Source organism: Oryzias melastigma, linkage group LG17 (assembly GCF_002922805.2).
Source record: "Oryzias melastigma strain HK-1 linkage group LG17, ASM292280v2, whole genome shotgun sequence".
Classification (NCBI taxonomy): Eukaryota; Metazoa; Chordata; class Actinopteri; order Beloniformes; family Adrianichthyidae; genus Oryzias; species Oryzias melastigma.
Window position 1 is genome coordinate 32,373,954 of NC_050528.1, and position 12,480 is coordinate 32,386,433.

The following is a 12,480-nucleotide window of genomic DNA, read 5'->3' on the forward strand; positions in this document are numbered from 1 at the left end:
GAGGGTCTTAGGTAGAGACAGTCTTCTTTTTCTATATATTTTTTTGCGTCTGGATTGACTAGTCTTTGTTGACTATTTGTCACACTAAACAAGTGTTTTTCACCTCTACCCTTTTGCACTATGATTGTGCATATTGTTCTGTTCTGTGGGGATCTTGTGAAAGAAACTGAAGCGTTTTAATTTTGGTTTTCTGGATACCGTATCTTGGTCCGTCTTGATTTGGCTCAATGACCCATGTTGAACAACATAAATTGTCAAATGTTTCTGGAGTCTAAGCAATGAAATAGTTCCAGCCTGTGGCTGTGGAGGTCTGATGTGGAGGTTTCCTTCAATACTAGCATTGTTCTGTGTGACTCATTGCCATTAGGGTGTTTGGCTTTGCCAGCGTTTCTCTGTGTTGTGTTCTGTGTCAGTCTGTTTCTCTGAATGATAGAAAGCCTCTTAGAGAGCTTTCAGGTTTGGAGGCTTTCAAGGACGTTTTTGATCAAAAGAGATGAGATGGATATTGTTTATTTATGCCTTTAGTTTCACACCTCATGTCAGTAAAGGCAGAGTTCTCTCCAGGGGTGTCCTCATCTGTTTTTTGACCCCAATTTGATTCAGAGTCCTTTGATTTTGAGAATCTATCTATACTTTATTAACCTTCTTTTATTACACTTAAACAGAACAATTCTATGAAGGAGCATGGACAATCAAGTAACATTTTGCAACTTTTACTAGAAGAATAGTTAGCTATTATAGTTATACATGCTCTATATGTATTGTGGTTAAAAATGGTAGAAAGAGGTGATGGTTATTGAGAAAGTTTGGTGACTGTATCTTTAGTATTTTTCTTTATTGAACATTTTTGATCAGATGTGATTCATATCCCCATTAAAAATTAAAAAAAGCAATTGCTGTTGAACAAAATTGTTGTTGTTGCATGAATATGATGATGATTACTCATCAGTAGCTCATATCAATGCAACCATTTTTAGTTTAGTTTTTTTTTTGAGAGATTATTGATACTTTTTTAATCTATTTTTTTCTGGAGCTTCCACTTTGTACGCAGTCCATTGGCAACCTTCTCACTGCTGTCTCTCTTTTTAATTGTCATGAAACATAATATATATATTTTTATGCCTCTGTAGGTTATTGAGACAAACCAATAAAAACACTTGCTGTCAGTTTAGAGCATTTATGAAGAGTTATTGACGCTGGACGTCCTAATCTGTGAATATCTTGCTAACTTTACAGGTTTTTGTTTTGTTCGTCCTCCTGTTCCAACTTTTGTTGTATTCTGCTTTGCATCGTGATTCATTCATGACATGCAGACGTCTAGTTAGTGTTTGTCTGTTATAATAAGCTAGAAATAAATAGTTCTAATCATAAAACTGAGAACAAAATAAATATCCGATGTCTGATCAGGATGCGGCATCCAAATTTGATCGAGTCTGAAACTGCATGATGGGAAATCAGGTCCAATCAGGCGATCAGTTGGGACATCCCTAGTTCTGTCAAATAAGGTTCTAACTGAAGACCTCATAATTCAGTGGAAACAACTGATCGACAGTTTCATTCGCCTTTGGTTATCATTGCTTCTCCCTTTAAGGTGTAACTCCTGTAAAGTAAAAGGAGGGCAACAAGTTGGGCAACTTTGTAAGTCCTAAATCCCTTTCTGTGCTGGGTTGTCAAATCAGCAATATGTACTGCCGTGAATTTTGTTCTTGGAATTTTGTTTTTGGTTCCTGGAAGACTTGAACAAGACTTTATGTCAACTTGCACATAAAATCCAAGACGACTTGTATTTTCTCAACTTTTTTTTTAGTACACTTTTTGTGTAAAAGGACATAAACCTGCTTTAAAGGACCTAACAACATACAGCAGCTTGGACAGTTTCATGTCTGCCTCTTCCACCTTCTCTGTTTGTGGCAGAAGTATTTGCTCTGCCGCACCTGTTTTTTTAATAAAGTCAGATGCAAACGCAGAAATGAAAATGTGGTTTTAATATCGTCTTGGCGTGTGCTGCAGTAGAGGCTCAAACAAGGACAAAGAAAAGGCAGCAGCACTTGTGCCTTCAAAAGCAATAACTAGGAAGGAGGGAACGAGGCTTTCAAATGATCAGGCACCGGATAAGCAGAGTCACAAAACAGAATTATTGTTCATGTCTTGACATCATTTTGAAGTATTTAATGTATAAAATGGACGAGAATAGATAAGATTTTGTTTAATACTATGTGGACCTCTGGGCTCGTCCTCTGGCTGCTCGACGAATGCTTCTTGAACGCAGTGCAGAGAAATCCGATTTCCTTCCAGTCAGTTTGTGACCTTCTGAAAAGAGGGACAAACTTATTGATGCTCTTGTTACCATAGCAATGGCAATTTCAGGGCTTACAAATCAGATCTGAAAGTAAATGTGATTTAATTCCTGTCCAATGTGGTTACAAAAAGTCATCAAAAATGTTTGCTTGGTCTGTTTGACACAAAGAAAACTACGGAGCCCTGAAGGGACATTGAAGTAAAAAAATAAATAAATAAAAAAGAAATTAAAATGTAAAAAAAAATTAAAGTAACTCTCTGGTGCGCACCAGTCAGTAACCAAAAAAATAAATAAATACATTTTTAGAATTGTTTTTTAAGTTGTTATCTAACCAGATTTTTCTTTTTCTCAATTTTTTAGAAAAAAAATGTGTTTTTATTTTCTGTCATTATTTAATGTGCATCAGTTAGTAACCAGAAAACAAAACAACATTTTTTACTTACATTTTTAGAAAATAATTATTTAACTTCAACATTTTTTTGTTAAATTATTTTCATTGTCCCTTTCGGGGTCCCGTAGATGACAAACAAAAGAAATCTTTTATTTCATGTAAAACCAGGAGTCACCTATGATTCTTTAAAGTTTCTTTAAAATATGTGTAATAAAAAAGCCTTTGTATTACAATAGAGGCAGGGTAAAAAGGGAATTTATGCCTGTTTGAGTGAAGCACAGAAGAAAATATCAGAACCCCCCCCCAAAAATGAGGTAAAAAAAAAACTGGATTTTTTTATTTATTTAAGCAAACTGGAGATTGTTAGGGATGATTGAAGCTAAATACTGACCATGAATAACTAACAGTATGATGATAAAGAAATTGTATGGATAAAACATCTAAATTTCTTCCAGAAAGACATGAAATTCACTGTCTGACTCAAAAATCTTCCTGTTTCTGCCACAAGTTAACCAGAATATTACTGTGCTGTGCCGACAAATGCACTCCTAGACATGCTCTGGCATTTAAAGGGTTACAGAGGCATTTTTTGAATTTCAGGCTTCGTCTTGTGGTTTAACGTAACCACAGTTGGAGCTGATATCAACAAACGGAGAAAACATGGAAAGAGCGGAATATTTTCCAGTGGAATATTTGGCTGGCTGAATAGTTTTTTTCTATAAAAAAAAAGTCAGAAAAAGACGGTGGAAAAAAAACTTCCTCATGGTCGCGTTTAAAAATGTTAATTTCAAACGCCTGAAGGAACACACTTCATGAAAAGATAGGCACATTTTGTTAAGTAAAAAGTTAGTGAAACATCAAAATACAACTTAAATGTTTGCATGTCTGCATCTTGTCTTGTTTTTAGTTTTGATTGGTTGAAATAAATCTAATCCAAATGTAGCGATTTTATTTATTTAGTTTTACTGTGAGCTGACTGTGTTCTTTTTAAATTTCAGATTTCTGTTTCATGTCATCGTAGCTCACAGAAAGGGTTCGATTGTTCCTCCTTTCAGCCCTGCAGAGGCTCGCTTGTCATGTTCAGCCTCGCTGTGGGTGTTGATACTAAAAGGTGCATTTATCCACTTTGATGAAGACAAAACTAAAATTAAAATACAAAAACCGGAGCACATAGACATCTGTTCAAAAGAAATAACCTGTAGGTTTTCAGTTCTTTATGTAACAATGTGAAAATTTTGAATTTCTTATTGCATGTTTTTTTTTTTTTTTTAATATTCTGACAATTACCAATGACTGTATGTGAAAGCTGGACTGGACCCTTCGCATTCGACACAGGAAATGTTTGCTAGTTCCAGGAAGCCAGAGACTTCTACAGAGAACTAAACAGTTATTACTCAGTCATCCTAATGGTCAGAATAACCATTCTTACTCTGATACTTTTTCTTGCTTTTGCAAATTCTAATTTTATTTTTGTTTGTTTTTTTCTTTATTTCAAGTTGTTCAAGATATAAATTGGCCAATGAGATGCTTTAATAACAGTAGTGGTCTCAGGTTAAACCTTCGTAATGATTGGCAGATTCTCCTGAGTGTTAGGGGTGTGGACTTACAACAACCTAACTCCTGATTGGCGAGAGTGGTTGCCATAGAAACGCTGACTCTGTGCTTATTGATGTTGTCTGACTCCAATATATCAACGTCCACATTGTGAAAAAAAACGGCGACTGAATTGATTTAATTTGGTTAGAGCTGACGGTAAATCACTTTCTATGTGTGATGTCACACTCGCTCAGTCCAGTTCTCTCATAGAGTCAATGGCCATTACCCACCTCTGATGCCGTCATGTTAATGCCATGTCATTTCAGTTGTTGGTGTTGCAGATCTTCCTTTACCGTTGCAAATGACTCAAAAGAGGCGTGTTGCTGCCACGGTTACATAAGCAAATGCATGCAAAGTACCGGCCCCGTTTTTGCCTGTTGCTTCCTGTCTTGCTGCAACAGGTTGTGCATTAATGCACACATAATATCACACACACTCGGGTGCAAATAAGCCTTCTGTGTTCCTAATCCTCAGTGTGCCCCGCTGTGAGGGTTGGGTACACATTGGCACAGATTGCATTAGGCTGTGCTTTTAAATCATGTGTCGCATCTCAGTGTCTTGAGCTTCTCTGTAAGTGATTTCATCTCTGCGCCTCCATCTGTCATGGCTTTAAATCAAACCCTCCCCTCTTTAAATCCTTAATCTACAACCACTTATTTATTCCCTCAGATGTTCTGTGTGCTCCCGGCGCCTCGTCTTCCTGAACTAGGAAGGAGGAGAAGCCTTCTTCAGAATTAACTTTATTTATACCTGCATTTCAGTCAACAGCAGTCACTTTGACTCAACATGAAATGGTCCAATTTAGGGATTGTTTGAAAAAAAGCAGATTGAACCTGCGAGAAATTGACATCCATGCTGGATTTGGTTGAGCTTTTGAAGATCCGAGCAGTTAAAGTTTGATGAGTACAAATGGGGTCGAGCAGAAATAATGCAGAGTGGGAGGTAGCATGAACGACAGCGCCGGGAATTAGACGTTTAAACAGAAAACGCGTGTCTTCTGACAGGCTTCTCAACTGCATGTCGCTTGTGTTGCGTGACGCCAATCGTCATTGGAGCAAACAGTAATGAACTCTCTAAATATGTAATTACTGTGCTGCTGAGGTCAGAGAAAGCTTTGTTTTTAGTATAGGAAGCCCGTGAATAATTAATAAAAGCTGAACTTCACTGTTATGCCATGAAGTTACATGAGATAAATGCAATTTTCCAAATGTATTTATTTGCAATAATCATTTTAGATTCAAAGATTTTTTTCTGTCGAGTAAGTGACTTTTTGCATTGATTTTTACATTGTCTGTTTTGTTTAGCTCACCTACTTAAAAAAAAAAAAAAAAAGGTGCCAGCGATCCTTAAAATCTCTTAAATTAACTTCTACTAAAATAAGGCCTCATAATGGCTTAAATTGTGGTGAAGTAATGTGACCTCCTGTGACTAAAAAACATTTCCAGAACAAGTAATGTCATAAAGACGTGAACTAGTCTTCAATCTTTTAACCTCAGCGTGGTAATTACCTCTTGCTGGTCTAACTTTTAATGTTAATTTATCCTGTGAGTAAATTTGATTCAGATTATCCTGTGCTGCAAAGGGGTCTTATTTTTAAAGACTCACTCTAATGGAAATGTTTTTTTTGTGTGTTTTAAGTTTTAACATTTCCTTGTAGGATTTTTCTCATAGTAGAGGACCTATGTAAAAGAATTTATTATGAGTATTTCTTAATTCAAATCACATTGAATGTTCAGACTAATGAGACGGTTACTAGAATGGGCGTGCCAAAGTCCCCTTTCCACCTACGAACACCCTGTCGTGTGCTATAAATGATGAGCCTTCAACGCTCTTGTGCTTGTCCAAGCTGGCCTCTGGCTCAGAACTGTACACCTGCATTGATCCGACATTGCTGGTCGCTGTTTTTGTGCTAGCTTGAGGTGAAATGTTTGTGGAAACAGAACTTTCACAACGGGAAAGGGGCGGTGCTCTCAGAGCTAACAGACACAACCCATAATTGTATTTCTGTGCATAAAAACATCATGGAAAAAATGCTATTTTCTCTTTACATTTGGACGTTCTATTCATTAAAGAAAATGCAGTTCGGATCCAAAGCATATTGGTAGCATAATGTAATGTTCGACTGGACCAGGGATGGGTAAACTTTCTTACTCGAGGGGTTCTAAATTTTGACAGAAGGGCTGGACCAGGAGCAGATGGTGTTGGATGTGTTTGGGTGATTCACCTCGTAAAAGAAATAAATTACACGGGAACTGGCCAAAACAATCAATCTTGATTGAAAGTTTCTTTGAAACACAACATTTTGGAGTTATTTTTTCAAAACGGTGTTTTTTCTTTTTCTAATGTCAGTGCCGTTTTCATCAACGGGTTGATGTTTATTCGTCAAAGCGTAACCAAACCTTAAATTAACTTTTTTTGGCTCTTGACATCTATAAATTGAGCTTTAAAAGTTCTGTCTGTTGGTCATTACCAAATTTTTGACAAATAAAACTCTTTAATTCTTGAAATTAGTCAAACACCGTCTGTGTGCTGCCCCCTACAGGTTGAATTGAGGTATTACAGTTGAATTTTGTGATTGGTCAAACCATGTAAGTCCCACGTCATGATCTACAGCTCCAGTAATGAGAACAGTCCTGCCCCTAAGCCCCGCCCCTCTGACTGGATTTTTCAATTCCAGCTGTGGGTGGAGTCAAACTAAAACTTCCTGGTTTGGTACCCTTTAAATAGTTTAGCGGCCCCCGCGCTGTAGTTTGCCCACTGAGACGAGTTTTTAAGCTGCAGACATTTTAAACAAGTTGGTCGCCACTCTGACATCAATAAAGATGAGAGACAAATCATCTGAAAACATTTGTGTTGGAAATGCAAAAGTGTATTTTAAAAGCAAAAATTAAATATTTTTATTTACAAACTAAACTCAAACTTAAGTTGTTCAAACTGAGCATTTTGTTTGTAATTTAGGAATTTCTGGTCTCAATACGTGGATTTTTGTTCTCAAAAGATATTCCCATGTACAGGTTTTCTGTGGATAGCCCACATCAACCATGAGTGCAGCTGTGACTAACTAAGGCTTTAGAAACATGGGCGGTGTGTAAAGTTTTCATTTTCTCCTCCTGGTCACCCTGCTCCTTTAGAGGATGCTAGCAGGAAAACCTCCTGATATTCCCTCATTTTGAGAGAAGCACACCTGTTCTGTTGAAGATGTTCACTGCTGTAACCTGGCAACTTTTTAACAGATCAAATGAGCCATGGAAACCTTGTTAAAGTCATTTTAATATGTGTGATGTAACAGTTTTTTGCTCAACTATACTCTCAATGAAAATAAAAAAATTAAAAAAAAAAAAAGGTTTTCATTCAAAGTTCTTCTGTCAAGTTCATTGTGATACGACTCCCAGTTTTTTGATCAGACAAAAATATTTTTTTTGATTTTTACAAGGAGTCTGGTGATTGTTCGCTTCCGTCCGAGCTTTGCAGTTCCCCACTTCCTTCAGAATGTCGGGATGAGCTGACTGGAAAGGAGAAGGAGTCACTAATGTTTTGAGGTGAGCTGTCGCTGGAAATTTGGGAGTCGTCCTCTGAGGATGAGGACGGCATCGTCGAGTCCAATTCAACTGCTCTCCGCAATTCCTCCAAAGACCAGTCCAGTAACGAGTTCCTCTCTCTCTGCACCTGAAAAGACGGACATTGATCACCATGGCAGTCGATCAGCGAGCATTTTGAACGGAGCTTTGGCGCCCTACCTCCTGTTCGATCATGGCGTTGTTGTAGTGGACGTGCTCAAAGGACATCAGGCCCGAGAACACCAACACAAGGTCCAAATATTCCTCACTGTGCTCAGCTTCTTCTTCTTCATCTTCTTCTTCTTCATCCGGCTGCTTACTCTCAGCGTCGCCGCTGCTTTCTTCTTCTGACCAGCTTTCTGAGAAGAGCGACTCCAGAGACATTTTGGTGTTTGGGAAGTTTTGTCTTGAAGTTGTCTACGCTGGATGTGGAAGCAAACTTTGGGATGTTGTTTTTCAAAGTGGATTGCAGTTGGTGTTGCCAACAGAGTCTGAGATCTTTGTGCTGGGCAGTTGAGGAGCGCTTTGATTCAAAAATCCTTCAAGAATGTTGTGATTACTTTCAGTAGTTTTAGTGAAAAATCACATAAATAATGCAATATTTCAATATGACATGCTGGCTAATACCAAATACCACTGCCATCGCTCCATGGGGAGGCGTCGGCAGGATCGTGAAGTCTTCCTGCGATTGAGATTTTAACGTGCGTGTGTCTGTTTTTCTTCTGAAAGAAAACAAATGTAATGAGGAATCTTTTCGTTTCTATTTCCGAGTATTTCTCCGTTTAAATCGCTGTCAATCAAACTGTTGCAGACAGGCTCTGTTTGAATGCATGAGGCTTCAGGTCAGGGGCGGGGCTGCTCATCATAGCTCCAAAAGCCACGCCCCCTCAGAGGAGATTTTAGAAACAGAGGCTTCAGATCAACATGAAAAATGTCTTTAAGACATTTAGGTTGTGGGATTTTGGTTAAAACCTTCATAATCATCATTAAAACACTACTGCAAATGTTTTTTAAAACACAAAAAATCGTCAGAGGGACTTTAAAGACTTCATGCTGTAGTCCAATGATTTTGAAAATTGTTGGCGTGGTCATAAAATTAGACTGGCAGAACGACCTGCTTTTTATGGACCCCTGGGCAGCTGGCGTCCGGTGGCACTAGATATGTACGGCCGCCGTCCAGAGTCATTTACACATCGTCCAATCAGAGCTGCTGCACATTCTCACTCCATCTCAAATGTTCTAAAAATAAGAACAAATATTTGAAATAATTGTATTAATACTGCATAAACAGTGTTTTATTGCAGTTTAGTTGTAAAGATTTTAACCAAAATGTCCATGCACCATTCTTTGTAAATATTTATTATTATTGAGTGTTAGTGGTTGTTTTTTCAAAACCACAAACTATATTTAGTTAAGCCAAATGATTATAGATTACAGTCTTTTATTTTTTTTATATGTTGTGCAGATGAGTAATGGGCTTTAAATGTGGACCTTGTGGACCAAATCCAACTACAAATGTTGTGTTGTACCTTTCAAGTTGATCAAAAACCACTTTTAGAAAATGTTTGTATCGCTTCCAGAAAAAAGTCATCTCTTTAGGGGGAATTGAGCAGCTTATCAGATATTTATAAAACAGCAGTAGCCTCATCATCACTGGATTCTTGCTGAATTAACTTAAGAAAAAGAAATTTGAAACATGTCGGACACAGTTCTTTTCTGGATGTAAAACACGTTTTTCTTTTTCATGTGACATTAGGAGGGGCTGCATGGTGGTGCAGTGGTTAGCACTCTCGCCTCACAGCGAGAAGGCCCCGGTTCGACTCCCAGCTGGGACCTTTCTGTGTGGAGTTTGCATGTTCTCCACGTGCATGCGTGGGTTTTCACCGGGGACTCTGGCTTCCTCCCACCGTCCAAAAACATGCTTCATAGGTTCATTGGTGACTCTAAATTGCCCCTAGGTGTGAATGTGAGAGTGTATATGTGTGTGATTGAGGCCCTGCGACAGACTGGAGACCTGTCCAGGGTGTACCCCGCCTTCGCCCTTCAGTAGCCGGGATAGGCTCCGGCACCCCCGCGACCCCGAAAGGGACGAAGCGGTCAGGAAGATGGATGGATGGATGGATGGATGTGACGTTAGGAAGTCAAAGCATTACTTGGGTTTAATTGGTCACTCCAGGGGCTGCGTGGTGGTGTAGTGGTTAGCGCTCTTGTCTCACAGTAAGATTCAAATCTTGCTGGTACGTTTCTGTTTGCCTGTTCTCAACAGTTCAAAAACAGGCTTAGTGGGTTCATTGATGATCATAGGTTGTCCCTAGACGTGAATGTGGTTTTGTGGCCCTGCGATAGACTGGCAACCCGTCCCTGCTTTCACTTAACAGCAGCTGGGATAGGCTCCAGCAACCCTGAATGGGATTCAGCAGGAGTAGATGGATGGGCTTCATTGTTTGCTAAATTTGCAGGACGTTTGCACTTCAACCCAGGGGGCTGCAGAGCAAAGTATTGAGCTTCTCCTGGGGGCCGGGCGTGGTCACTGGCCTCCTTCCAGGTCTACCGCCGGCTGAATGAAGGCTCCACAGGAGGCTATGACTCCGCTGATCCAGCTCCAGATCTGTCCATCATTATTACGCAAGCCTTTAGATGAGAGCCCCTGCAGATTAATGCCACAATAGTCTGAGTTAAGCCGGAGGGAACGCGTGACGTGAAGCTGAAACCTTTCTTTTATCTGCTCTCAAAGATACGATGGGGCAGTTCCAGGCGCGTTTGGGGAACTGCTCGAGTCGCTCTGCGTCCGTCGGGCTTGTTTACGCCGGGCCGCGGGCCTCTGTCTTCAGTTTGTCAGGGGGAATTTGCCTTGAGCTATTTTTACTGGACGAACTTGGCCCCACAGAAAGACACACATCAGTTCTCTGATGTGTGTCACTACACACTGAAGGGGCTCCATGGAGGCACCAGCTCTCATGATGAGTTCACACATCACTGCCATCGTTCTGAAAACCACACTTTGCCTCAAACAGTTATTATTATTATCATCAATGTGTATGTTCCTGCACCAGTTCTCTTCATCCATTGATTTTCAGAGGTAATAAACCTGTTGCATAAAAAAAGTAAAGAAGTGTTGAACTGAAGCACATACAAAGGATTTTTTTTTTAGAAATGTCTCATTTAATCGAATGCTTTGTGAATAGTTCCTGGTTTGGGGTTTTAGCTGTTGCAGCTCTGAAAGAAAGAAAATGTCTTCAATGCTCTGACGAGGCTTTATTCTATGTGGACTAACCAGGAAGAGCATGTGGTCATTTATCCTCTCTGCGGCGTCTCTGCAGGTAAAGGCTGAGGCGGATCAAAGCCAGACCAGGTGTAGTCTGTGAGGATAAGACGGAATTGGGATTCTGCTCCAAAAACGGTCCCTGCTGCATCTCAGTGGTCCCCAAGACCCGGGTGGTGAACCGGACCCCATAAGAGAGCACAAGGGTTAGAGCAGCTGCTGTGACTGCCAAATTGAAACCCATGAGCTAGCAAAGTTAACAAAACGTGTTTGTAAAGTTGTTATTTGCAGAAAAGATCTAGAGAGGAAACGGAAGAAAAGCCTACGGCTCCAAAATAAATGAATTCTGCATTTAAACAGACGAAAACCAGGAGTCTTTCCACCAGATATGGATTTATTGTGACGGCTGTTCCAAAGATCATAATAATAATCCAGAATAAAGATACTAATTTCCAGAATCGATTTGGTTCTCCAAAACCTAAATCAACTCTTTTGATTCTTCAATTTAATTTTGAGTTTACACATTTATACACATTTGTGAAGAGATGCATTAATAATCTACATATGTTTTGAATATATTATATTAATCTGATACAGTTCTCATACTGTAAAAGTATTAGTGACATAATGAGATTGTTGGTATCAAATAGTGTTATGTGGTTTTTAAAGTTCTAACAAAAATGTTAAGTTCATTAACATTGTAGACATTGTTCTGCTTCTCCTGTTTCATCTTGGCCACTAGGTGTAGCTCACACTATAGAAGTACACCCTTTTTCAAGAAGAATAAGCAAAGAATGAGCAAAAACAGTGCTTTATACCACAAATGGTTACTTTAAAAAGTGTTTCCTTAAAAGAGTTTGGGCAATTCATGCTTGTGAGTTTATAAAGATGTTCGTTTAGTCAGCAATGTATGTTTAGGTTGACCGAGCGTTAGCATTAGCGCTCCTAAGGGAACTTTCATTAAACGCTAGCTTCAAACTAGCGGACTTTAGCTTTATGTGCTAAATTGATCTATGTATTATTGATCTATTAAGTCTAAACCGATTCAAATCGATTTATGAATTTTATCAACCCAGTCCTAGTCTGATGGTATGAGGATGCTGATAATAAAGTTGCTCAAACTGTGGATTCATGCTTATGATCATCCATCCATCCATCCATCTTCCAGACCGCTTCTTCCCTTTCGGGGTCGCGGGGGTGCCGGAGCCTATCCCGGCTACTGTAGGGCGAAGGCGGGGTACACCCTGGACAGGTCGCCAGTCCGTCGCAGGGCCTCAATCACACACCCATCCACTCTCACATTCACATTCACACCTAGGGGCAATTTAGAGTCACCAATGAACCTATGAAGCATGTTTTTGGACGGTGGGAGGAA

General features: G+C 39.4%; 2 protein-coding genes across 10 annotated transcripts in view; one reads left to right on the forward strand and one right to left on the reverse strand.

Annotated features, from left to right (window-relative positions):
* LOC112151185 (partitioning defective 3 homolog) overlaps window positions 1-12,480 on the forward strand; it is a 327,527-nt gene that overhangs the window by 39,705 nt on the left and 275,342 nt on the right. The gene's annotated exons all lie outside the window — the stretch shown is intronic.
* LOC112151217 (histone-lysine N-methyltransferase SETD1B) lies at window positions 7,537-8,323 on the reverse strand. Its single transcript, XM_024279983.2, has 2 exons — window positions 8,024-8,323; window positions 7,537-7,952 (listed from the first exon to the last, which is right to left on the reverse strand). Exons 1-2 carry the CDS (start codon window positions 8,225-8,227, stop codon window positions 7,713-7,715), a joined length of 444 nt encoding a protein of 147 aa, XP_024135751.1. The 5' UTR covers window positions 8,228-8,323; the 3' UTR covers window positions 7,537-7,712.

Excerpts from the sequence above, each read along its gene's own strand:
- LOC112151217 (XM_024279983.2), bottom strand. The coding sequence starts at position 8,227 with ATGTCTCTGGAGTCGCTCTTCTCAGAAAGCTGGTCAGAAGAAGAAAGC. Across the intron at positions 7,953-8,023 it reads ACGCCATGATCGAACAGGAG|GTGCAGAGAGAGAGGAACTC; the intron begins GTAGGGCGCCAA and ends CCGTCTTTTCAG.